Source organism: Ascaphus truei, chromosome 1, assembly GCF_040206685.1.
Source record: "Ascaphus truei isolate aAscTru1 chromosome 1, aAscTru1.hap1, whole genome shotgun sequence".
Lineage (NCBI taxonomy): Eukaryota > Metazoa > Chordata > Amphibia > Anura > Ascaphidae > Ascaphus > Ascaphus truei.
The window spans coordinates 45,584,512-45,611,216 of record NC_134483.1 but is presented as its reverse complement, the minus strand read 5'-3'; the positions used below and the strand labels follow the sequence as shown (position 1 = coordinate 45,611,216).

The 26,705-nt window shown below is 43.8% G+C and overlaps 1 protein-coding gene across 1 annotated transcript in view; it reads left to right on the top strand.

Annotated features, from left to right (window-relative positions):
- The window catches only part of CPLX4 (complexin 4), a 36,370-nt gene extending 10,758 nt beyond the window's left edge, over window positions 1–25,612 (top strand). The window contains exons 2-3 of the mRNA XM_075587390.1: window positions 10,204–10,291; window positions 22,385–25,612. Coding sequence (XP_075443505.1) covers window positions 10,204–10,291; window positions 22,385–22,612 — 316 coding nt within the window. The 3' untranslated portion in view covers window positions 22,613–25,612. The remainder of the gene's footprint in view (window positions 1–10,203; window positions 10,292–22,384) is intronic.
- The last annotated feature ends 1,093 nt before the right edge of the window (window positions 25,613–26,705 follow it).

Sequence of the window (26,705 nt, the reverse complement as noted above, 5' to 3'; positions counted from 1 at the left end):
CGATTGGCGACAGGGTTGCCCACCTCGGCCGTAGCGGCTATCCGCTATGGTAATGAAGCTGCTTTAATATAATTTTTATTAATAGTGTGTGGGAGCAGGGGGTCTCCTGAGCTGAACTGCATTGATTTCAGCCTCGGGGAACCCCTGCTTCCCGAGTTTCAGGCCCAGATATGGGGTGCCGGTATCTCCTCCATTATTTACATGTCGCACGTGACGTGGACGCTTTAAAAATGGCGGCGACCCTGGCATCTGATGCCCCATACCGGGGCCTGTAACTCCGGAAGCCGCGGGTCCCTGAGCCAGAAATCAAAGTTGTTCAGCTTAGGAGATCCCCTGCTCCAGCACACTATTTAAAAAAATACATTAAAGCAGCTTCATTACCTTAGTGGCTATCCGCTAAAGCAATGAAGGGCTTAAGGCAATTGTCCCCAATATATATTACATAACACACACCCCCTGTGCCCCCAACAACCCTTATATCTCACTAACATACATAAAATATCTTAATTTTTTTTATGCACAGGAATGTTACTATAGGCTGTCGGGGACCCTCGGGTGGTCCCCGCATGTGTCCGGGGGTCCCCGCTTGCCGTGGTACCAATCTTGTGCTAAAAAAAAAAATACATCAATAAATACTTTTAAATAAATACACCACCCGCCCCCTAAGACATACAGTACAAAAATGGGCAAAATGACTATTATCCAGATATGGATAATAGTGCATTTGCCCATTTAAAATACAACATTAAGCAGCATAAATAAATAAATCTTGCACTCAGCCCTGCCAGGCTGCCACGATGATGGCCTCATCACCGTCCATGTTCTCCATTGCTACAAACAATACAGACCAAAAAAAAAATGTCCCCTAACCCCTTAATCACCTTTAGCGGTTAGTAACCGCTATAGTAATTAAGGGGTTAACCCACTCTCCCCCACTATCCACCCGGTAGGCCTAAACACCCATCCTTGGGGACAATACCCCCTTCACCCACCCCTGCTACCCACACACAAACGCACAAAACAGCCCTACTACCCACCTCCTAGGCCCCCAATAAATCATTACAATATTTAATAAACAATACACAACCCACCCCCTGTGCCCCCACATAAAACCAATATTTATTTATTTTACACACAGGGTTAATACCCCAGGCTGGCGGGGGTCCCCTGGTGGTCCCGACGGGTGTCTGCAGGCCCCACAGTGCACCCGGGGGATACCCATGGGTGTATGGGGGCCTCCGGGTGGTCCCCGCTATGCTCCATGGCCTCCAGGTGGTCTCTGCGGGTCCCAATGGGATCCACAGGTGGTCCCTCGAGTGTCTGGGGGTCCCCGGGTCATCCCCATGGGTGTCTGGGGGCCCTTGGGGGGAGTTCCCACGGAAGTCTGGTGGGCCCTCGGGTTGTCCCTGCAGGTCCCCAGGGCCCCCACAGCTGTGGGGACCCCGGTTCTTCCCCGCGGGTGTCACCCGTGGGTCTTCAGGTGGTACCCGTGGGCGTCCGGGTGTCCTCGGGTGGTCCCCGTGGGTCCCCGCAGGCCTGCGGTACCAATCCTGTATTTAAAAAAACATGTCCTCCATTTAAACCAATACACCCCCCCCCCCCCCCAAACACATACAGTAATGGGCAAAATAACTATTATCCAGATGTGGATAATAGATGATTTGCCCATTATTAAACACAACATTAGCCATGCAGCATAGATAAAGTAAATAAAACTGTTCTACTTACCCCTGGCAATGTGAAGGGCGTCCTCGTTAGTCTACTGCTGGTCCCTGTCCTCCGTTGCCAGAAAAATACATAGCAAAATACATTCTAATGTCCCCTAGCCCCTTAATCACCTTAGCGGTTAATAACCGCTATAGTATGTAGAGGGGTATCCCCTGGCTACTATTCTACCCTATGGGCTGGCAGTAAACCCTGGTATTCACAGGCTTGCCAGTAGTTAGTATGGGGTTTTCCCCTTCACCTTTGGTACTGCACTTAAGTGACAGCAGAGGGTGGCATATCCTGATGTATCTGGGACAACGGTGTGCCCGCCTTCTGGCTATACTTAAGGGTGGGACCGCCTTAAATTTGGAGATTGTTCCTTCCCTCTGAGGAAGGCAGGTCACACGTCTGGGAGCCTAAAATTGGGCCCTACCCATGTGCTCTTCCCTATGGGGAGGAGTGAGTGTGAACCAATACCTCTGCCTCTGCTAGGGAGGTGGGGAAGAGCTAGGACAGCTGCTGGTGCCTTTGGCCTGTAGTGACAGTCCAGGGACCATCTTCAGTGATAGCTGATCACAGAGAATGTATCCGGCAGAAGACTGCTGAGTACCTGTTGTGTTACTGCAGACCGCAGTAATAAACGGTTCCTGTTTGCAATATACCTCCGGCCTGGTGTGTGATCTAACTGGGGGGAGAGGTAATCAGTTCTACCATAGGAGATCATCTCCATTTTCCTGGAGCCTACGGCAGATGGAGGCGCTGCACTGCTAAGTATTATGTGGGGTATGAACCCCAGAAGCCTGTTCCTGTGTTCCCAAGTCATCGCGGCCGACTCGGCCCTCCTGTTGCCAGCAGGTATATGCACCACACACCCTGTAATGGTCCCTAGCTGCGATTAGAGGGGGAGGGAGAAACACTGTTACAAGTAATTAAGGGGCTAACCCACCCTCTGCCACTACCCACCCAGGAGGCCTAACCACCTTCCCCAGGCAACCACCCCCACCCTTCACCCATTCAATGGTACAGTGGGTACATCATGCCCATATAATATGTGCATGATTTAACAATATACCAAGAAATTGTGAAGGATTAAAAAAACAGGCACAAATAAAAAAACATTACATAGCCAAATAAAACACAGCAAAATAAAATACAGCACATATCAAAATCAAACACAGCAAAATAAAACACAGCACATATCATAATAAAGCACACCACATAGCAAAATAAAATACAGACATAGCCACTTAAATAGATAACAAATACCAATAACTGCCATGGACTACAACAGCCAATCAGATTGGGGATATATTTCCCACGATCTGATTGGCTCAAGTACCATGTGACGGCAGCCATCTTGCTTTTGATGACGTCATGTTAAAGGGAAAGGGAAAGGAAGCACAGTCATTCTGATTGGCTGGCTTCATTTTCTTTACATGACGTCACCAAAAAAAAAAGAAAAGAAAAGCACATGGTTTTCACTGGCCAATCAGGCCCGTGGAACCATTTGCAGAAAATGTGATGTCATAGGCCTATAAAAGCCTATGCAGCCTAATTTGACAGCAAGAGAATATGGAATTACCCAGTATACCGAGGCTGCTAACAGGTAGTGCACACACTTTATGGCAACTTGATTGAAGAGAGACCCAGCAATGATTAATGAAACAATAAGCCTCCGGTATTGAAAACAGGGAGTTGGGTAATAGTAAGCCGGATAGAGGTACAGGGGGACACCTCCCTAAGGGGCGCCCCCAAGTAAATCACAGCCCGGCACTAACCGCCTCAATAATCTCCCTGAAATACCGCGTGGAGGTTAGGAGTACTCACGAAAAAGCCGTCCCTGTTGGTGCAGGGAATTCTGCAGCGGCTTCCTCCTCTGGTGTAGCTGGCGTCAGCGTGCTCCGCCGGAAATGATGACACAGGAAGAAGGGGGTAAGATGGTCCGTGGTTCACAGCAACTTCAGCAGCCAACGCATGGATGTCTAAAAAAACTTTATTGATCGCTAGCAGCAAACATCAGGCAACCACTCTAACATGTTTCGTCCAGGCTATGGACTTTGAAAAAGTCCATAGCCTGGACGAAACATGTTAGAGTGGTTGCCTGATGTTTGCTGCTAGCGATCAATAAAGTTTTTTTAGACATCCATGCGTTGGCTGCTGAAGTTGCTGTGAACCACGGACCATCTTACCCCCTAATTTGACAGCAAGAAGCCGAGGAGGGAGGACCTCCTCCACCAAGAAGACCTCAAGGGCGTGCCTACAGAAGAAGTAAGAAGATACAGATGAAGAAGAAGACCCCCAGAAGACCCAAGAAAGTGACGAAATTGGATTACAAATAACAGATGAAGAAAAAGACTTTGGATTTTTTTTTAACCTGCTTCCTGTTCGTGGATTGGTTCGAGAGTTTGCAGTGTCCCCGGGATTCGGAGGGTGAAGACATTTTTTATTGTGAATGAATTTTTGTGGGGATGCCCATTCATTACCACTGTATGTATGTATGTCTCTATGGATATACATACAGAGGACAATCAATGGTTGTTTTTATGTATTTTAAATCTATTTTGCTTGTTTGTTTAGAAATGTTTGGGCAATGTAATTTTTATTTAGTAAGATGTATTTTTTAGTGGTGTTTTAAATAGTTGATTGCAGGGGGGGGCTTGTTTTTTAATAGTGGTTTCTTTTTGGTAGTTAGATTTTGTTGGATGGTGGTTTCTTTGAGCTTTCATTTATTTCATAATGGTTTTGTTTAGGTATTTTAATTGTGAATTTTGGTCTTTATTTTTGATTGGATTCATTGATTGGTGATAATTTAGTTCTGTTTACTTTTTGATTTGTTTTTATTTTCTGATTGTTTGTGATTGTTTATTTTATTTTGACCATTGACTGGCATAGTGTTAAATGATGCACAGATTATATGGGTATCATGTACCTACTGTGCCATTCAATTGTTTTATTGGCATTTGTTATCTATTTAATTGGCAAAGTCCTGTATTTTATTTTGCTATGTGGTGTGTTTTATTATGATATGTGCTGTGTTTTATTTGGCTATGTAATGTTTTTTATTTGTGCCTGTTTTTTAATCCTTCCTCATTTCTTGGTATATTGGTAAATCATGCACATATTATATGGGCATGATGTACCCACGGTACCAATGAATGGGTGAAGGGTGGGGGTGGTTGCCTGGGGAGAGTGGTTAGGCCTCCTGGGTGGGTAGTGGCAGAGGGTGGTTTAGCCCCTTAATTACTATAGCGGTTATTAACTGCTAAGGTGCTTAAGAGGCATGGGGACATTAGAATGTATTTTTCTGGCAACAGAGGACAGGGACCTGCAGTAGGCTGACGAGGACGCCCTGCATATTACCAGGGGTAAGTAGAACTGTATTATTTACTTTATTTATGCTGCATTGCTAATGTTGTGATTAAAAATGGGCAAATAATCTATTATCCATATCTGAATAATAGTTATTTTGCCCATTACTGTACTGTATATGTTTGGGGGGGAAGGAGGGGTGGTGTATTGATTTAAATGTAGGATATGTTTTATTTTTTTTAATACAGGATTGGTATTGCAGGCTTGCGGGAACCCACGGGCACCACCCGAGTATCCATGGACGCCCACAGGTACCACCTGAAGACCCACGGGGGGACACCTGCGGGGAAGAACCGGGGGCCCCACAGCTATGGGGGACCCTCGGGGACCACCTGAGGGCCCCCAGACCCCCATGGGAACCACCCGTGGGAACGACCCAGGGACCCCCAGAAACCCACGCGGACCCCCCGTGGACCCCATTGGGGCCCATGGGGACCACCTGGAGGCCATGGAGCCTAGCGCGGACCACCCGGAGGCCCCCAGACACCTGTGGGTACCCCCTGGGGTCCACTGGGGGGCCTGCGGACACCCGTTGGGACCACCAGGGGACCCCCGCCGCCCTGGGGTATTAATCCTGTGTGTAAAATAAATAAATATTGGTTTTATGTGGGGGCACAGATTGTGGGTTGTGTATTGTTTATTAAATATTGTAATTCTTTATTGGGGGCCTAGGAGGTGGGTAGTAGGGCTGTTGTGTGTGTTAGTGTTTATTGTGGAACAAAAAGAACGATTCCTGCGCTCCTACCAATTAGGCTAAGATAAAATAATAATCTCATGTAAAAGGGTATTTTGTTAAACCCTTTGGCCAAAGTATTTGTAAACCTGCATGCCACGTCAAGGCATAACTGTTAATGCAGGTACCTACACTAATATGTATATATATATATATATATAAGCCCTGATAAGTCACCGATAAAAGCCCCTTTATTTTCCAAGAAATAATGAAAATAAAAAAAATCACCAAACGCGCGGCGAGATGCCACTTATTGGCAGGTTTTCAAACTCGTGCAATTCTATTAGCCCCGTTTAGTTTATCGAGGCTAATCGCGGCTCTAGAATAAGAGATTTCCTCCCAAAATCCTCCCGCCTGGAACAGGTGGTGAGAAGCTGCCAATAAGCAGCAAGGGGGGACTTAGAAAGAAAATGCATTTTTTCTGCATTGGATTGATGCCTGGAGGCTCCGGAGCTGATACCCATTAGTATCAGCACCGGAGACCCCCTGCATGAATCCCATGCAATAAAAATGCATTTACAGGCAACTTCATTACCTTAGTGGCTAACTACTAAGGCAATGAAGGGGTTAACCCCTCCCGCTACCCACCAAGGGCCAAATACCCCCTTCACCCACCGTCGCTACCCACAAAAACACTAATACCCACATCCTCTACCCCCACATGATTGATACCAGAGGCCGCGGGGGTCCTCAGGTGGTCCCTGTGGGTCCCCGCTGGCCTGCGGTACCAATCCTGTGTCCAACATTTTTTTCCCAATACATTTAAATAAATACCCCACCCACCCACAATATTATTATGGGTATGATGTACCACTATGCAATCAATGGGTACAGGGTGGGTATAGTGGTCCCGGGGTGGGTGGTTAGGCCTCTCAGGTGGGTGGTTAGGCCTCTCAGGTGGGTAGCGGGGGGGGGGGGTTAACCCCTTAATTACTATAGCGATTATTAACCGCTAAAGTGATTAAGGGGTTAGGGGCCATTAGATTGTATTTTTTCATGTATTCTTGCTGGCATCGGAAGACAAGGACCTGGAGTATGCTGACGAGGATGCCCTTCATGATGGCAAGGGTAAGTAGAAAGGTTATTTACTTTATTTATGCTGGCTGGCTAAAGTTTGATTTTATAATGGGCAAATGAGCTATTATCCATATCTGGATAATAGTTATTTTGCCCATTACAGTACTGTATGTGTTGGGGGGGGGGGAATGGGGTGTATTTATTTCAATGTATTGGGGGGAAAATGTGCCCACAGGATTGGTAACGCAGGCCAGCGAGGGCCCCCAGACACCTGTGAGGACCACCCGAGGTCCCCCAGACACCCACGGGGACCACTCAAGAGCCCCAGACACCCGCAGGGACCACCCGAGGGCCTCCAGACACCTGCCAGGACCACCCGTGGGCCTCTGGAACCCACAGGGACCACCCAAGGACCCGCAGGGACCACCCGAGGACCCCCAAACACCCACAGGGACCACCCGAGGGCCCCCGGATACCCGCGGGATCACCCTGAGACCCCCGCCAGCCTCTTGTAATAATGCTGTGCATAAAAAAAATGCTTTTATGCATGTCTCCATCTCTTTTGCTCCAGCCTTTAGCTGGTGAAAAAATCTGGCGAGCTTTAATTGTACGATTCTGTTATCACTGCTTTGTGAATAGCCCTTACTGGCAAAAAAAACGTCGGGTTTGCCATTTTCTGACCTATCATGCAACTTTTTTTTCCACAGACTGTTTATTGGTGATAAATAGCCATTATAGCGCGATACTGCACTGTTATCACTGCTTTGCAAATCGCACAGCAGGCAGTATTGCGCTGTAAAGGCATTTATCTCACTTACAACCACTAATCACTGCTGTGTGAATTGGCCCCTGTATATGTTACCTGGAGTTTCAGTGGTAGAGAACCTTCAAGCTAATTGCACATGCACCAAACAGTTATTACTATGCAACTTATGGTTGGGTAAAATATAACATTTCTTAATACATTAATAATGCCACTCTTATTGTACGAAATGTGGTCAAGTTCTTTGCAATTTATTTTTCTTGATAAATTATGCCGGTGCATCAGCCAAGGTAATCGTGTCATTGCAAAGCATTTTTAAACTGCCTAGAAATATCTAATACAGTCAAATCCGTGTTATCTGACATTTTACCAACCGGCAAGCTTTAGTATCTAGATGTTATGATATTCCCTATACAAATCTTCAATGTAGTAACAGAAATTCATGCCAAAGCTATCCGGCACCCTGGCACCTCCGGGTGCAGTCGGGTGTTTGTCACTACTGCCGTTAATAAAATTGCTGGTACCGGTAATCTTTCTACTATACTTGACATCTGCCATTGTGATCTGTGTTTTTGTTAGTGCACTGTGTTCATCACAAAGATCCCCACCCTACCATTATGGCATCCAATATATCATCGAAAAGTAAAGGAGAAATGCGTAAGAGAGTTGTGTTGACCTTAACGCAGAAAATAGACATCTGTAAATGTCTTGGAAAGGGCAAGAATCAGAATGTTTTCATGAAACAGTATAATGTTGGTTCGTCAACAATATATGATATCAAAGTTCAAAATGAACAATTGTTCAAATTCTTTGCTAGTTTGAGACAAATAAAGCACAACTCTGTATTCTACATAAGCCTAAATTAGTGCAGTTACAGTGTCTTGTATGAAGGGTTTTTGTTGAAACGATTGGAGGGGGCCCCTATCTCGGGCCCAATGCTCATTGAAAAGGTGAAAGAATTTTCAAAGCAAATGGAATTGACTGAACAATGTGCATTTTTAAATGATTGGCTTTCGTGGTTTAAACTTTGTCATGGCATTAGAAGACTAGGGGGGCTATGCACTAAGCAGTGATAACTGCTTTTAAGAACACAAAGTGGCTTTTAAGGCTGATACAGCGTGCTGCGCGATTCACAAAGCAGTGATAACAGCGCTTTATCGGCCTTAAAAGGCATTTTTTCAGCCCTGCGAGCAAAACACGTCCGATCAGGCAAAAACAGCAAACGCACCGTTTTTTGACAGTCAGCGGCATTCACTAAACAGAGATAACTGAATCATGCTTTAAAAGCACGCCAGAAAAAATCACCAGCTAAAGGCAGGTGCACAAGAAGCTGGAGATAGACAAAAAAGCTTTGTTTACCTTTTTTCAGACACACCATTAATACAACAGGCCGGCGGTTGTCCCCGCGTGATCCCCGCGGGAGTCCGTGGCTCTCGGGTGATCCCGCTGGCCTGCGGTACCAATGGTGTGTCCCAAAAAAATAAACAATACTTTTAAATAAATACACCACCCTCCCTCCCCCCACCCCCTAAGACATACAGTACAATAATGGGCAAAATTACTATTATCTAGATATGGATAATAGTGCATTTGCCCATTTAAAGTAAAACATTAAGCAGCATAAATAAAGTACATAAATCTTGCACTCACCCCTGCCAGGCTGCCACGATGAGGGCCGTCCTCATCCTCATCACCGTCCATGTCCTCCGTTGCTACAAACAATACAGAAGAATAAAAAAAAGACAATCTAATGTCCCCTAACCCCTTAATCACCTTAGCGGTTAGTAACCGCTATAGTAATTAAGCGGTTAACCCACTACCCACCCGGTAGGCCTAAACACCCATCCTTGGGCACAATACCCCCTTCACCCACCCCTGCTACCCACAATAAACATGGTAGGTGAATGTGTAAGGCTGACAGAGATATATATATATGTGTAAGTTTTATAATATTCACATCAGGGAATTTGTGCACCCAGTTTACCTCTATAGTAAAGGTAAGTATGATACTGGCTTTAGCCAGATTTTAATTGCACTATTCACATAAGATCATGCTTTATTTAATCCCTTCGGGGCTTTTACACTTTTTTCACCAGTCCGTGGGACAGCTATTATATATATATATATATATATATATATATATATATATATATATATATATATATATATATATATTTATTTATTCGGGGCTATAACTATAAACTATATAACTATAAACTAATCGGGGCTACTAGAATTGCTCGAGTTTGAAAACCTGCCAATTAGTGGCATCTCGCCGTGCGTTTGGCGATTTTTTTTATTATTTCTTGGGAAAAAAATTGCCGAAAAGGGCTTTTATCGGTGACTTATCAGGGCTTACTGAATAGCACTAGGCATTTTTGGCGAAAAGGCCTCGATAAGTGTCTTATCGGCGCTTAGTGCATAGGCTCCATAGTCGGACGCAGATGCACTGATTTTATCACTGCTTTGTGATTCGGCCCCATAGAGAGGGTTATTCAGGCGATGCTGAGAGCTTTTAGAGACTGTTAATGGCCATTGATTAAATAGACCTCATTATTTATCTCCAATTATGTTGTTTTACTGTTATACAAAATCATTCTGTTTTGGTTTGCAGGATGGAGAGAGATGCCCAGTTTACCCAAAAGAAGGCAGAGAGAGCTTCCCTGCGAGTTCATTTGAGAGAGAAATATAGGCTCCCACAGGTAAAAAGTATAACACTGATCTTAAATATGTTGCAGTTAAGTTAAATCATTTAAAACTACCAGTCATGAGCTGACTGACAGTTATTCGTTTTTTTTTTTTGCTCTATTTACTTAAAGCTGCAGACCAACCAATATCCTACATGTGTGTTTTTTTAAATAAATCAATTCTGTACTATGAGAAAATACTTGTAGCATTTTTTTTAAATCAACCGTAAATGACACTTTTAATGTATTATAATGTAATAAGCATTTTTTGTTTCTATAGCAAGCATTTACAAAGTCACATCCCCTTCCTCTTCTGAAACAGGCTCTGGCACACCTTTTTGAGCCCTGCCCTCCCTCTAGCAGTGCACCAATTGTATATAATGACTGCCTGGTCACATGATCTTCCCCATAGAACTTTGCATCTTGGGTCCTCTTCTGCTGCACTGACCCGAGCCGAATCTTTGCCAATCTATCACAGGAGAACGTATCAATCTGCAGCTTAGCTAATTACTTATCCTTGTGTGGATTGTATTGATGCACATGTTAAAGGGGGAGGAGGGGGGGGGGGGGGAACGGCAGCTTGGACTGCTGCTTTAAGAACCTTCTGATTCCTCATTCTATCTCGAATAGCATCAGTCATTTCTACTCACCCCATATCATACTGTAAGTTATGTAGTACAATGGTTAGTTTCAAATATGAAAGGGGTTACATGTACAGTCTAATTTTGTGTTCCTACTGACACTTGTTAAATTGACTTAATATGTCAAGAAGAGGCTACTTATTTACTGTAAGAAGATCAGGAATAGAGGTGGGTGAATCCGATCTGTGGAATTCCCCAGTTAAATCCGATCCGCCGTCAGATGACCATCCGGATTCTTCAAAATCCGTCTTTGGGTCTCGGCCGCACGGATTTTGAGGAATCCATCGACTGATTAAACTTAAATCCGAACGTCTTTACATTGATATTTATTTACTACTTCCATAATAATTCTGTTTGCCGGATTCTAATCCCGTTTGCTGGATTCTGATTCCGTTTGTTGGATTCCGATTCCGTTTGCTGGATACTGATTCCGTTTGCTGGATACTGATTCCGTTTGCTGGATTCTGATTCCGTTTGCTGGATTCTGATTCCGTTTGCTGGATTCTAATTCCGTTTGCCGGATTCCGATTCCGTTTGCTGGATTCTGATTCCGTTTGTTGGATTCCGATTCCGTTTGCTGGATTCTTATTCCGTTTGCCGGATTCTGATTCCGTTTGCTGGATTCTGATTCCGTTTGCCGGATTCTGATTCCGTTTGCCGGATTCTAATTCAGACGGATTTTAAGTAATAGGAAAAATCTCTATTCAGGAACACAAAATACGCTCTCCTTCATCTGGGATCGGAAGTGCGTCACAACCGGAAGTGACGCGACGGAGAGGTGCCACACGGATGCTTCGGGGAGAGTACCTCATCACACCATATTTTATTTGCCTGATACCTTATGACACTATGTAAGTAACAGTTGTAGAGGACAATAACCCCAATTTAATAGCACTCTATCACTAACTGGGTAATTAATGACTTAAAATATACATTTTTATTAGGAGCAAAAGATAAAATACAGGGTGTTAAAATAACCAGTTAAATAATGCATAATTGATTTTAACATCCTGCATTTTATCTTTTGCTCCTAATAAAAATGTATATTTTAATTAATTCATTAATCACCCAGTTAGTGATAGAGTGCTATTAAATTGGGGTTTGTGTCCTCTACAGCACCATCACCATTCTATCAGTACTATTATTAAGCTGTAGCGGGGGTTTCTCTAGTAGACGCTGTGTAAGTTTTGATTTTAGATTTACCCATAAAGCTGTATTTATCCGACTGGATTACACTATGTTGGCTTTCTTTGTTCTAACTCCCCATTGCCACTTGACGTCGCCACGTCTACAGTATACCACATGAGATGGGGAACAACGTTACACCAGAGCCAAAATACCACACCACACCGGGGGAACATCACTCACCTGTACTTCCAACATTTGCCACAGTTTTGGATTTGCCCAATTTATGTTGGGATAATGTGAGTTCCCACTTCAGAGATCTTCTTCCAACACATTCACCTTACTTAAACTTTATTGCTCTTTGTTGTGTTTTCCTTTTGTACATGTTTTACACTGATACCTGGCTCCCCTACGTTTGAGAACAATCTTCATTTGAACTGCCTATTATAAACATCTCTCTGGAAACTTCCTTCGGCGGAAGTAGGTTGTCTTGAGTCTGTGTTCCACAAGTTACATTTGTGGTGGCCTTATGTGCAATTCCTGGTGAACGTTTTAATTTACTTGCGTCAAGTATAGTACTTACACTGTGACTCAATCGCTCATCCAAAGTGATTTCATGTTAGCAGGAGAGAATGTGATAATGGGACTTTCTTGGCCTTATGGATAAGTGATTCATATGAAAAAAATGTAGCAGAGTTCATGGGAAGGATTAGTTGCCATATATTGTTATGGTGACCTCGGGGACCCTAGCAGTAGATTGTATTCATTCCACCAGCAAACCTCGTTTGGTCTCATCCATCTCGAAATTAAAAATACATTTCCATTTAGTAATTTAAAATTATTTTATTTTTTTGCACAAACGTTTTTTACTATCCCGTTATTATTCTAATCACACCGGGATTCTCTTCCAATAGTGTTCCGAGTTGGAGATTTGTTGATGTAAAAATCTTAGTTGGAGGACGCTCCAAAAATAGCTACTATGGGATTTTCTAAAAACGTTTTTTGCGCAGTCCCAGTCTCTGAAACGATGGCACCCGTGCAGTACGTATTAACTTTAGGTAGCTGCTGACATAAGAATGATGTGCTATAAGTGTTCCATGGCAGGGGTGCTGAACTCCAGTCCTCAAGCCCCCCAACAGGTCGGGTTTTCAGCATATCCCTGCTTCAGCACAGGTGGCTCAATCAGAGGCTCAGTCTTTGACTGAGCCACCTGTGCTGAAGAACTGACTGTTGTGGGGGCTTGAGGGCTGGCGTTGAGCACACCTGTTCTAGGCAGGGCATGCTTTGTGCATAGGAGTAAAGTTTGGGGACATATTTTCAGATTACTAAAGTGCCATTAAAATAATAGTGGAATAGTTGCATGGCTGAGTGCTTTCACTGTACTGCAAATTAAATCTCAGTGTGGCTGCATGTTTATACCAGCCATGCTTAATCATAGGACTGAGCAAGAAAAGGGCGGATTTATTACTGGAATAACATGCAGAGATTTATTAGGATTGCCCTTGCAGGGCAATAAACATAGATAAACTGTTGAAAGGGGAAAATTGCAGCATCAATATACTGTGGTGAGACAACATCCTAGTCACGTGTGATTTAGGCTATATATCCCTTTACCACTGGAGGGATTTTCATTGCTTCTATGTGTAACACAGTTTCTACCCCCTCTCTGGAAGATGTACTACTGGTTACTGCTGTTTGTGGTGGGTGCATACCTGTGAGGGTCCAGGAGAGCTGAGTGGTCCGCGATGGAGTGGGGAACAGGACAGGCTTTTGATGATCTTGATGTTTAACTCAGGGTGTCGGTGCCTCCAGCTTCAGTGGACTCCAGTATTCCCAGAGACAGTCCCCACCAAAGCAGACTTCTCTCACACCCCTGCCCAATAGACTGTAGACTCAGGCAGAGTTATAGAGAAAGGGATGCTTTATTTGGCAGTCGCTGCAGATGGTATACAGCGGATGCAGATTGATGACAGAGGGTCCCAGGCCCCGGCTAGTGTTGGACCGGGTCCTCATTTATAAAAAAAAAACCGGGTACCCGGCCAAAATGAAAGGTTCTACTCGGTCGGTTACCCGGTTTGGGACTTACCTGCAGGGTGGCAGCGACATCTAGGACCAGCAGCAGCAGTCCTGTGACGGTGGCAGCATCGGAGGTGTCTTCAGCCGGTGGGGGAGCTGCAGGGATCACTTCCACAGCACCGGAGCAGGTTAAACAGTGTGTGTGTGAGCCGCCGGGGAACCAAGTGACCGGAGCAGGAGACGGAGCGTTCCTATTGGACAGCCTCCGATGCTGCCAACGCCACAGGACTGCTGCTGCTGATCCTAGATGTCTTCGGAAAGGTAAGTAATAAGATTATTTCCAGCTGCCCTGACATTACCCGACGCCAGGTATTACCCGGCGCCGAGCCCACTTCTCAGTTGCTGGGTCATGTCCGGGTAGCTGGAAATGTGCCGGTTAACGCCGGGTACCGGGTAATTCCGGGTACTCGGTACACCACTACTTGATGCCTCTGATCTCTCTTTTACCAGTCAGCCCTGGGGGGACTGACATGCCTGACTCACTCCTAGCCAGGAGGAGCAGCACACACCTACTCTCCATAGGAGGGGTGGAACTGGACTAACTACAATTTGGCACTTTCTCTTTGCGACTCCAAAAGAGGAGGGCACAAGTTCTTTACCATGATTGGCTGTACACAGACCCTGAGTCACCACCTGTCACTCAGAGAGTCAGCATAAGGGGGTTCAATGCCAACTGGATAACCTGTCACAGCCTGTAGCTACTAAGGGCTTACATGACAGGGGATAGAGAGGCAGTCTGGACTAGCCATGCATTGTAGAGTAACGGGACTGAAGGAGTTGCTTAGTGAGTAAAGGCAATGATGCTGAAAACAGCACTGGCTTTGATGCAGGGGAGCCTGGTTCAAATCCTAGTGTCAGTTCTTTATAACTTTGGGCAAGTCACTTTATCTGCCTGTGCCTTGAGCAACAAAATCAGATTGTAAGCTCATTGGGTCAGTGACTCATTGAGCAAGCAAACTTATATGTGCTGAATGCACTGTTAGTGCTACGTAAGAGAAAAAATATTATTATGTACTTTACAGTAGGTATCTCCATTATATGTAAGTCAGTCACAAATGCGCTAAGTAGGTCAAGTCATCTCGATCAACCACTGTGTGGTGAGCATCAAAGTTCATATCTCATCTTTTTATTTAATCAGTGTGGGGGTGGCCTCTTAGGGTCCCTCTCCCATATAGGAAGCAGTCTGGGGTATGGAGGGGGGGGAGGGTGACCTACTGTACATTGAGGTTATGGAGCTGCCATGTTTAAATATCCCGTCACCGCAAGGTCGGCCCTCTGGAATGCGTGACTCACTGTGAGATTTGCTCAGACACAGAAGTTCTTACACTGTAATTACATCATACAGTCATTAAAACAAATGTTAATCAATAATGTTCTCTTGTGTAATTGTCGTCCAGTTCTGCTCCACAGTCTCAAGCTAGCCAGGGATTGTTTCAGCAAGCTGTCTTGGTGACACGACGGCACAGAGTGCTTGAAAGTAATGGGCACACTTAGGACAGTCACACATGAACAGGGTCAAATTCTGGTCAGTGCTGGGCAAGGGTGGCACGGTTCTGGCACCCTCTGATCCTGCATGGCTCAGCCCAGCAACGGAGAAGAGGCAGAGCCAGGACAGAAGAACCATAGAGAGGAGCACACTGAGTCAGACATCCCATCCCGGCTTAAGGAGTCAATGTACTGGTCGCAACTTGGGTCCATCGTAGGCTCCTATTCTATAAACGGTGATAGTGCCAGTTTGCTTCTATCGCCCTCAAAGCCCATTGACATAAATGGGGCTTTATTCTATAAACTGCGATAGAGCCAATCCATTTTATATAATAAGGGCCTTAAAGTCAAATGATCCCCCCTCATCATTCTATTCCCTCCCTACTAGTGGTACCTTCATTCCTCAATACAATGTTTGTTTCTCTACCTGAATTTCTCGTTAGCAATTAAATACATATTTGGTTGTGCCGTGTGTTGTCTTCCAGTCCCTCTCTATGATCTGTCACTGTCTGTGTGTCTGTCCGTGACCCTGGCTCATGCCCCACTCACCGTCTCATGTAACTTCATTCCTCCTGAATGTTTCAGGAAAAACACAACCCAAACAGACACCGAGATTTCCGGCTGAAAAACAAGAGGGACATTATTTAAACTTGGTTTAACAAATAAAATCTACTTACTATGACATCGTGCTGCTTGTCAGTACAGGTAATGTCTAGTCCAGAGATATGATACTACACCATTATTAAACTGCAAAGCTCTGGGAAATTGCCAGTAAAAAAAAATGTGAATAGGCTAGGCTGGGTTGTGAATGAATGTGATACCCACACTTTGCAATTGCAAAGGTTAGTGACTTTATCGGATTGTACTATCAAAAGCTTTTTTTAAAGCATGACAGAATATAAAGCCTTTTTTAGACAGGTATCAAAATCTACATAACAAAGCACCACACTTTTTAAGACCACACAGGGAGGAATACTTTATGTATATGTAACCCTTTCCCACCCTCCCCCCCCCCTCCAAGGGAGATTTGGTTCTGGTTACCGGTGTAGCGCTGCTCACAGGATTCTGAGTGTCCACCGGTGTTAGTGGGGTTAGACAGGACAGGTTTTTTGATCTGTAGCTCTTATCTTCGGTGCAGCGCATCCATTCCAACAAGGCCTATCAGAGATAGGTGCAGTCCCTGCAGGAAAACCCTCCCCCTGAAAGACTGCAACCGTCAAGTTAGGCCTCACGTTAATACAACTCACTCCCAATGATGCTGTCTCGAGAACTCGCCTATGCAGAATGGAATACCGAGTATGGAATCTGACATTTGGTTGTGGCAATTTGGCACGACCAAGTCGGTGCCGGTGTTTTGCCGCCGATGGAGCCTTTGCCGCAGCTGCTCTGCCGCTGGACACTCAGCCGCCGGCCATTTCACCAATACGGTAAGTTAACTTAAGGGGTTTTAGCGGTTAGGGTAGGGGGTTAAAGATAGGGGTTTAAGGATAAGGGGTTTAGGATGAGGAGTTAAGGTTTTTAGGGTAGGGGCAGCGTTTGTATTAGGGGTTAAGATTAGGGATTTTTAGGGTAAGGCATAAGGTTAGGGGCTTACCCTGATGGCAAAACAGCTGCAGAGAAATCTCATTGCGGCAAGGTGAGTGGTGGCTAAAGTCCGGCACCAAATGTTCTGGACCGTCCCGACTAAATCATGGCTGTTACCCTTTCCTTACTACTACTACATTCCTTCTCCTGTGGTCTCTGACAGAGATGTCTATTAGGCCTCAGCCTGTTGTCTGACTCAGAACTTCCTGCTAAGCAGGTCACCCAGTCTCCAAGCCCAGTCCTCCCACATACCACCACTGCTCTGACAGGGAGCCACCTTGTTACAGTGCTGTGGCTCTCCATAAATGACCCACATCCGGTAGCCTGAAAGAACTGCGTTGATGACTTCAATCAATGAGTCTTTCTGCTGCAGCCAAGTCGGGATCACTCAGATCAGCAACCAGAGTACGCCAAAATAAAGAGAACTGCTCAATCATTAAGTGACACCGAATGCAGTCAACAAGTCTCCGGCCGCTGGTCATCATGTCGTGCATGAAGAGAACCTGAGTAGCACGCTGTGTGCATGTGAGCAAAGTCGCAGTTACTCTGAACTCCTGACTCCTCTGGAACGCCTGCATTGCTCTGTAACTCACATGATACTCGAGCTTGACTATATATACTAGTATTTATACTAGTAGTGTCCAACTCAGATGTCCTAACCAAATCAGAATCATTTTAGCATTCTTGTGAATGCCAAACAGATTTTGATTGGGTAAGGTTAGATTTCAGCGTGAGATTAGGAAACATAATGCACAAGACTGTGACACTGGCACGAAATGCGTGAGACTCACGTAAAATGTGTGAAATTTGACAGAGTTGATGTTATGAGGGGGAGCTGCCATTGTGAGGAGTTATGAACAATGAAAGGATTGAACTCAACTTTGGTGAACCAAGCCCATATACAACATGAGCCCCCTGGGAAGATGTGAACATCAGGGAACAGTTATGCTAGAGGGTATCTGAAAGGGGGTATACTCCTGCCACCCACGCCAAAAGAGAAGTACTGTACCTGGCAAGCCCTGATGAAGTACGATTGAACATACGAAATGCGTTGATGTTGATACGTTTACGTGAGTAGGTTACCGCGAGGACTTCGGTGTGTTGATTGCTTTAAAGGTGTAGACTGCTTGAACTCCGGCAGCCTTTTCTATTGCTCCTGGCTGCACTACATCATACGGAGGATGCACTGTTTTGGCAATGCATCACCTGATGTGCCCATAAATTAATTTGTTATATGTAAGTGATGTATACGTACTTTATTAAGGACTATTTTTACTATCTCTGGTGTGCTTCTTTCTCTTTCTTTTCCCTTTGAAGCCCTATATATCTACACATCTCTCCTCTAACACCCTCAAGCTAGCGCCCCTTTTAGGATTTACCCAGAACTGATCCTGATAGAAAGACTTTTATTATTACAGGTAAACCCCATTATAACGCGGTCCTCGGGGTCCACCCCGAGACCACCGCGTTAATAACGGGGTCGCGCTAATTTGAAAAAAAAATGGCCGCCGCGTGCCTGTTCGGGAGGGAGTGAGGAGGGAAGGAAGAGGTGTCCGGAAGCCCTACATGTGGGCCACCTGCCTCCTCCCTCTCCCTCCCAGCCCCCTCCCTCCCAGCCCCCTCCCTCTCCCTCCCAGCCCCTTCCCGCGAGAGGGAGGCCCGGGGAACAGAAGAAAAAAAAACTGCCGGAAGTCATCAGCTCCGGCGCGAGAGGGAGGCCCGGGGAACAGGTGATCAGCCGCCTTGACCCCTGCAGCACCAACCCCCCCAGCACCGTCACCACCCTCCCCCTCGCAGGACCGGGCCCCCTCGCCCCGCCGCATCGCAGGGTCGTCCTGCCACTCCGCCGCATCGCAGGGCCCCGACCCAATGACGTCCCACCCCCCGCCCCGGGCCGTACCGCCAACCTACCCCCACCTACCTGCCCCCTCGCGCTGCACCGGGCCATCCCACCAGCCCCCGCAGCCATCACCCCCCTCCACCGCAGCACCACCCCCAGCGGCACGCAGCGCCCCCCCCCCCCCCCTGTAGCCACATGCCTCACCAATCATCCCCAAGGTAAGGCTGATTTATGTGTGTGTGTGTGTGTGTGTGTGTGTGGTGTGTGTGGTGTGAGCAATGAGCAGTGTGTCAGTGTGTGCAGTGTGAGCAGTGTGCAGTGTGTGTGCAGTGTGTGTGCAATGTGAGCAATGTGCAGTGTGTCAGTGTGAGCAATGAGCAGTGTGTCAGTGTGTGCAGTGTGAGCAATGAGCAGTGTGTGTGCAGTGTGTGTGTGCAGTGTGTGCAGTGTGAGTAATGAGCAGTGTGAGCAATGAGCAGTGTGTGTGCAGTGAGTGTGTGCAGTGTGTGCAGTGTGTGCAGTGTGTGCAGTGTGTGCAGTGTGTGCAGTGTGTGCAGTGTGCAAAAAAAAACCTAAAAAAAAAATTAATTTTTTTTTTTTTTTAAACGGGAGCCACGGGAAAACCGCGTTATAACCGAATCGCGGTATAGCGAGGCACGTTATAACGGGGTTTACCTGTATTACTACAGTTTTCTTATTCAAGAGACAATTTTTATATAAGTCCCTGACGCTTTCCTTACGCCGCCCCACTCCTAGTCTGTGGCACTCTTGTGTCTTCCTACTGACCACAACTCACATTATTATCCCTTCCATTTGCCTACATGTATGTAACCCTCCTTGCCTTGGTCTAAAGGAGCTTACATCGAGCTGGATATATATACATGGCTGTGCGTAGTCTCTCATACCTTTTCAGGATACTGGGTAGGGATGGACAGACCTGCCAAAATCCACAAAATATATATATATATATATATATATATATATATATATATATATATAACATAAAACAAGAAGTCAGCACTCTGATGTAAGGCAAAAGGCAGTTGCTAGTCCCATAGGAATCCACATAACATATGAACCAGCCCAAAGACCAGAAAAGAGACAGCAACCAGCAAGGAGTAATCCAAAATAATCTGTATTAAAGTAAACAGATACACGAAAGCCAACGTTTCGGTCTCACAGGGAGACCTTCACGGCCCTGAGGAAGGTCTCCCTGTGAGACCGAAACGTTGGCTTTCGTGTATCTGTTTACTTAAATACAGATTATTTTGGATTACTCCTTGCTGGTTGCTGTCTCTTTTCTGGTCTTTGGGCTGGTTCATATGTTATATATATATATATATATATATATATATATACATATATATATACATATATATCTATATATCTATATACATATACACACAAGACGTGTTTTTTAAGTTTAAGATTTTACCCCAATGATATACTCCTGAAAAATATTAGATTTGTAAAATGTGCCTATATCCAGATGTGCACAAACAATTCTCTACTAACAATTGTGTTCTGTATCTCATAGCTTTCCATTTGGTGTAGATAGCTATATGCTGAAGTTAATTGAAAGGTCTGTCCGGGTAATCTTTTCTGAGTGTTTTATTTTGTCTGCTCTCAATAAGAAATCAATCTCCGTTTAGGGATTTGCCTGGAAAGGAGATGGAATTGAAAGACTGTTTTCTGTTTCACACTGATTGCAACTAACTCAGTCTTACCCTGGTTACAGGGAAGCTCTGTGATTCATTTATTGACAATAGATGAGATATCTACATGATTTCAGTATATTATTTACACAATTGTGTGTGTATATATATATATATATATATATATATATATATTAAAAAGAAAAAAGTATAAGGTACGCAAAACTGATTTAAAATAGTGTTGCAATGATGTCTATGAGTGCTGCCACAATGTAATGGGTGTACACCACCCCAAAGTAAATACAAAGTACAAAAAAACACAAAAGGCGCAAATCAGAGACACAGGTGCATGGATATACAACACCTGAAGTATAAATACGTGAACAAGTCCTATATTCGAACTCCACAACGAGATGTACCTATAGATGAAAAAGATACCAATATGGTGAAGTACGTTTATGAATAAAATTATTGCGCAAGCAACAGAGGCTACTTACAATGTAGCAGAAATATCAGGCATATCAGTAAAATGCTTTCAGATCGCTGCATCAAAGGGGCTGATAATCTCAGGAACCGCTCACTCCGTCTGTGTGCTTGGACGCGGAAGTGTCACTGCTCAGCTGTAATCAGCAGTTGCGCGGGTCCTCTGATGGTGACGTCACTCCCCTAAACGGGGATACCGCTGGCTCCGTTCACTCTGTGAGATTAGCCACAGGGCTTAATTCTGAGATTGATATAACAGTCCCAAAAGCCTTTAAATAAGGCTTTGCAGCAAATAGAAAGACAGTTAAAAATACTGAATACAACAGAAAATAGGGAGATCTACTAAGAGATCCTCACCCTACAAGTTTCGTTTGACTTCTTCTGGGGCCCCAGAATAATAACAGTATTTTCTAACTGCCTTTCTATTTGCTGCAAAGCCTTATTTAAAGGCTTTTGGGACTGTTATATCAATCTGAGAATTAAGCCCTGTGGCTAATCTCACCGAGTGAACGTACTTCACCATATTGGTATCTTTTTCATCTATAGGTACATCTCGTTGTGGAATTCGAATATAGGACTTGTTCACGTATTTATCCTTCAGGTGTTGTATATCCATGCACCTGTGTCTCTGATTTGTGCCTTTTGCGGTTTTTTGTACTATATATATATATATATATATATATATATATATATATATATATATATACACACATATACACATCAAAAACATTACGCAGTGGATTGCAATATATATGCAAATTCCCCATGGTATTATTACAGTGCAGCACTTTGCAATACCATGATAAAATCACTTGTATTTCTATCATTTGTTTGTAATTCAGCTATATAGCTCATATATAGATATTATTGTGGGAACTTCACTGGGCTTGATACGTGGGTTCCAGAATTAGGTCTTCTTATTTTATGACCAAATGCAAAGCTTGCATAAGATACACTGCTTCCCTTTAGTTAAAATAATTTAAAATTACAATTATTTTCTTTATATCTAACACCTTTACAGTAGCGCTAAAGTGTGACTTATCACTGTGTTGCAGACCTTCCATGATTGTGTTACTGTTTTTACATACAGTAATAGGACACATTTTTCTTACACCCTTACTGTCCTTATTGTTAAATTAGAATTGTTGGCAACAGTGCACATTAGAAATAGTCAGTGCACATTGTTTTCATGTACGTTTTTCGTGTCTCCTTTTGTTAGAGTGAAAAGGATGATAATCAAATACAGATGGCGGGCGATGATGTGGAGTTACCAGTGGATCTCCAGAAGATGGTTGCTGAAGATCGAGATGAAGAGGAAGAAAGAGACTCAATATTTGGACACATCCAAAACATTCAAAATATGAATATGGACACTATTAAAGAGAAGGCTACAGCTACATTCACTGAAATTAAGCAAGCAGCAGAAGACAAATGTTCTGTAATGTAATTCCAGACAAATATTGTAAAACTATGTAAGATGTAATCCCTCCCATTGAATACAGAGGTATCCCACTGCAGTACTTGGCCCACCCCCTTAAAACCACATAATAACCCATTCCCTCCCCTGTGCTATCAGTTACAGCCACTTTATTGGTAATAATGCATGAAAATGATTGGAACGCAGAAGAAAACTAAGTGGAGTCATATGATCTGTGATCTGTGTTACAATAGCATACAACATAGACAATTTGTAGATGCATAATGCATAACATGATTTTCTGTCCATACAGAATGTAATGTGTGCAACGTGTACAGAATGCAGTGAACCATCTCTCCTACTCACTTCAATGGACACACTGCCTTAACCTGGTATTCTCCCACTTCAACTCTGTCTATAACTCCTCTTACACATACTTTCATCTCTGTGATCATCACCTCCTTACTCTACCTTACATTACTTACATTTAGCCTTACTCTGCTGTCTGCACCCTTCACAACACCTACAGTACTTCCACACGCACATACAAAAATCTACATGCTCTAGATACCCTCCATTTGTTTAATTTTTTACAACCTCTCCTCTCTCCCATCTCTACCCTTTCCTGCACCGACCTAACAACCCTCTATACAACAGTACTCTCATCATTCTTGTACAAGACAGCTCATGTCACTGCACGTCGCCCCCGACAATGAAGGCCACAACCGTGGCACACACACTTTACCCACTACCTCAATAAGTGCTCGCACACACTGCAGAACATTACTGGAGGAAATCCCACTCTAAAGCAGACTTCCTCTCCTATGACACTTTTCTTCACTCATACAAACTCTGTCCTCTAACCCTCAATGCCTTTAACTCCCTTCTCAGCCCAACTGCACCTGCACCCACATCTACCCTCATGTTCCGAGTCATCGACACCTACTTCACAGACACGATTCAATCAATCAGACATAGTTACATAGTAGATTAGATTGAAAAAAGACATATGTCCACCAAGTTCAACCTACTGTATGTTAATTTAGATGACAGATACTTATCCTATATTTGTAGTTACAGTATTTTGATCCAGTGGAGGGCAAACAGAAAAAAACCCAATGAAACATTATCCAGTGATGTCTAATAAAGGGAACAAATAAAATTCTTCCTAACTCCAATATTGGCAATCGGATTACTCCCTGGATCAACATATTTTCCAATCTTTACTTATTTGGAGTATATTCATGTATACCTTTCCTTTCTAAAAAAAGATGTCCATCCTTTTTTTTTTTTGAAGATATCTATTGTATCTGCCATGACAGTCTCCATGGGTAATGAATTCCAGATTTGAACTGCCCTTACTGTAAAGAACCCTTTCTTTTGTTGATTGTGAAATATCCTTTCCTCCAACCTAAAGGGATGACCTTGTGTTCTTTGTACTGCCCTTGGGATGAATAATTATTTTAAAAGCTCCTTGTATTGACCCCAAATTATATTTGTATATAGTTATCATTTCCACTCTTGGACGTCTCTTTTTTAATGTAAACAAACCGAATTTAGCTGGGTTCTCATAAGTCAGATTTTTCATCCCCTTTATTAATTTGGTGTATCTTCTCTGTATTTTTTCTAGTTCCATATTCTATTTTTTATAGAGTGGTGTCCAAAACTGTACTCCATATTTCCCAAAATGCATTATCTTGCATTTATTTGTATTAAGCCTCATCTTTACCTGCCCAAGTTTCCAGTATATCAAAGTCCTTCTAGAGAGAAATTACATCCTGCTCTGATTTTGCTACCTTGCACAATTTAGTATCATCATCAAAGATGGAGACAGCTCTCTATGCCAACCTTAAGGTGATTAATAAAAAAAATAAAAAGCAGTACCGATCCTTGAGGTATTCCACTCACAACTTTAGCCCAACCTGAAATGGTTCCATTTCTAACAACTTTCTGTTGTCTATCCTTCAACCAGTTCTTAATCTGGCTGTGTAACATCAAAAGAGTCACATCTTAAGTGGCATATCTAAAGTGTCTACAAGAGTTAATTTTGGAGTGAATCATCTCTGGATGTTTTCTTTCTTTATCTTTAATCATGGATGCATTCTGAATATCTGGACTAATATTCTGATTAATTTCTTCAAACAGGTATGTTTGTGAGCTGACTCTTATCAATTGAGAGATAATTGATAATCTAGCTATTTGGTATGTTTGTGAGCTGACTCCTATCAATTGAGAGAGAATTGATAATCTAACTATTTGAAATTGGAGGTGAAGATTTGAGGAAGATCTGGACTCTGCATTACAACTTTGCCACTGTGAGACATTCACTTTTAACATCTGTGATTATTTGTTCACTTTTATCCTCCATTACCTGTGAAGTCTCTTCTCTTGCATCTTACTATGGCCTCCCTATTGCTTTTTCTGCTTACTGTTTCCTCACTCCTTTGTGAATGTCTCTGTTCTCTCCAACATCCCCACTCCCCACTGCACCATTATTTATACACCTCTCTCCCAACAACTTCTATACCCCGCAATAAAAAAACACCCACACAAATCCTCTATTCCCACCCTCTATCTACTCCTTCCCGCAACTGGGGATCTCCCCTAAGCCTGAAGCCAGACATACACACCTGATCTCACTCATGCCTCGCTGCCATCTCTTCCCCTGTAAATGGTGTTAACCTTTTCATTTAATACTGACCTACCTTAAATCTCACCCCACAAATCAAGTATCCCAATAGCCTGCACTCATGGCTATTGTCCCACACTCAGTCACTCCTACCACCCATTGTGACCAAGCACTGCCATGTACAGCACTTACTCCCTCACCTACTGTCTCTGTAAGTTTCCCATTAAACCTCTTAGATTGTAAGCTCTTCGGGGCAGGGATTTCCTTTCCTATTTTCTGATTTTGCTGCACTTATTGTATAAATATAATTCCCTGTACTGTATTCTTTGTGAAGCGCTGAGTACACTTTTGGCGCTATATAAATAAAGACATACAATAATCATGGTACAAATATTTATACTGAGACTAATTTCCTTTATTTTGTATAGAATAAGGGGAATGAACCCCATGGAGTTCGGTGCTCTACAAGTGCATATGTATAATAGGGGTCTCGGTGTTGGAAGTACTTTGTAAGCTTTGGTTGGTAAAAGGCAAAAGGCAAAAAACAAGATCCCACTGCAATCAATATGTGAAGCATTCAGTGGTTGTATGGAGCAACAATCTGCAGACTTATGAACCTAGGGGGGGGGCCCCGTTGTGCAGGAATTCACAAAGAGTCAGGATGAGAAGCTGGATAAGAACTCCTCTCCTGTACTCATGTACGCCAACCGGTGCCTGCTGCCCTCCGCCCGCCTGGTGTCTTCACTGCTGGCTCCGTGATGAGACCGGCTCTAAGCCGCGTGTATGGCGCCTCCGTGTGACGTCATCGCCGGCGCCAACCTTGTAGGTCTGGGAAATTCAAGTGAGACGCACCACGATCACCAGCTGTCCTCGCGATAGCCAGGGGAGGAGATGTAGTGACGTCTACTCAGTGCAGAGGATCTGTAGCGTGCTCCAGCCGTTGAATGTAAAAGTAGAGAAGAAAAGAAACTTCGGCGGTCACAGCAAACGAAGGAGCTCAGCCATGAATAAATAAAATCACTATTTAATCAAACTTGGTGCTGGACATTACAGGGATTCACCTTCTCTGACGCGTTTCATTCCGCAAGGAACTTTATCAAAGAGTACAATGAATCTGTTCACTTGCATCCTAAATAGGCAGGATCCTGTCTCCTATTGGCTGATTTTTAATTGAGATCAGTGGAAAGTAATTAATGAATTATATGATCATCATTGAGCCCTTATGTGGAGATGGATTCTGTCTATCAAGATGTATTGTGAACTGACAAAAACATGCAAACACGTGATAACAACCATCTATTACAAAGACATTGAACACAAAATAACACATTAAAAACAAAGCTAAATAATGTACAGCAACCGAAATATAAAATTGTAACTGGGAATTCTTTTGCACTGGGAGGAAACACATATATAGGAAGAAGATACACAAATCAAATGAAAGGTTAATTGATCATGAATAATCATTATACATAGCACATAAGTCTCTATCCT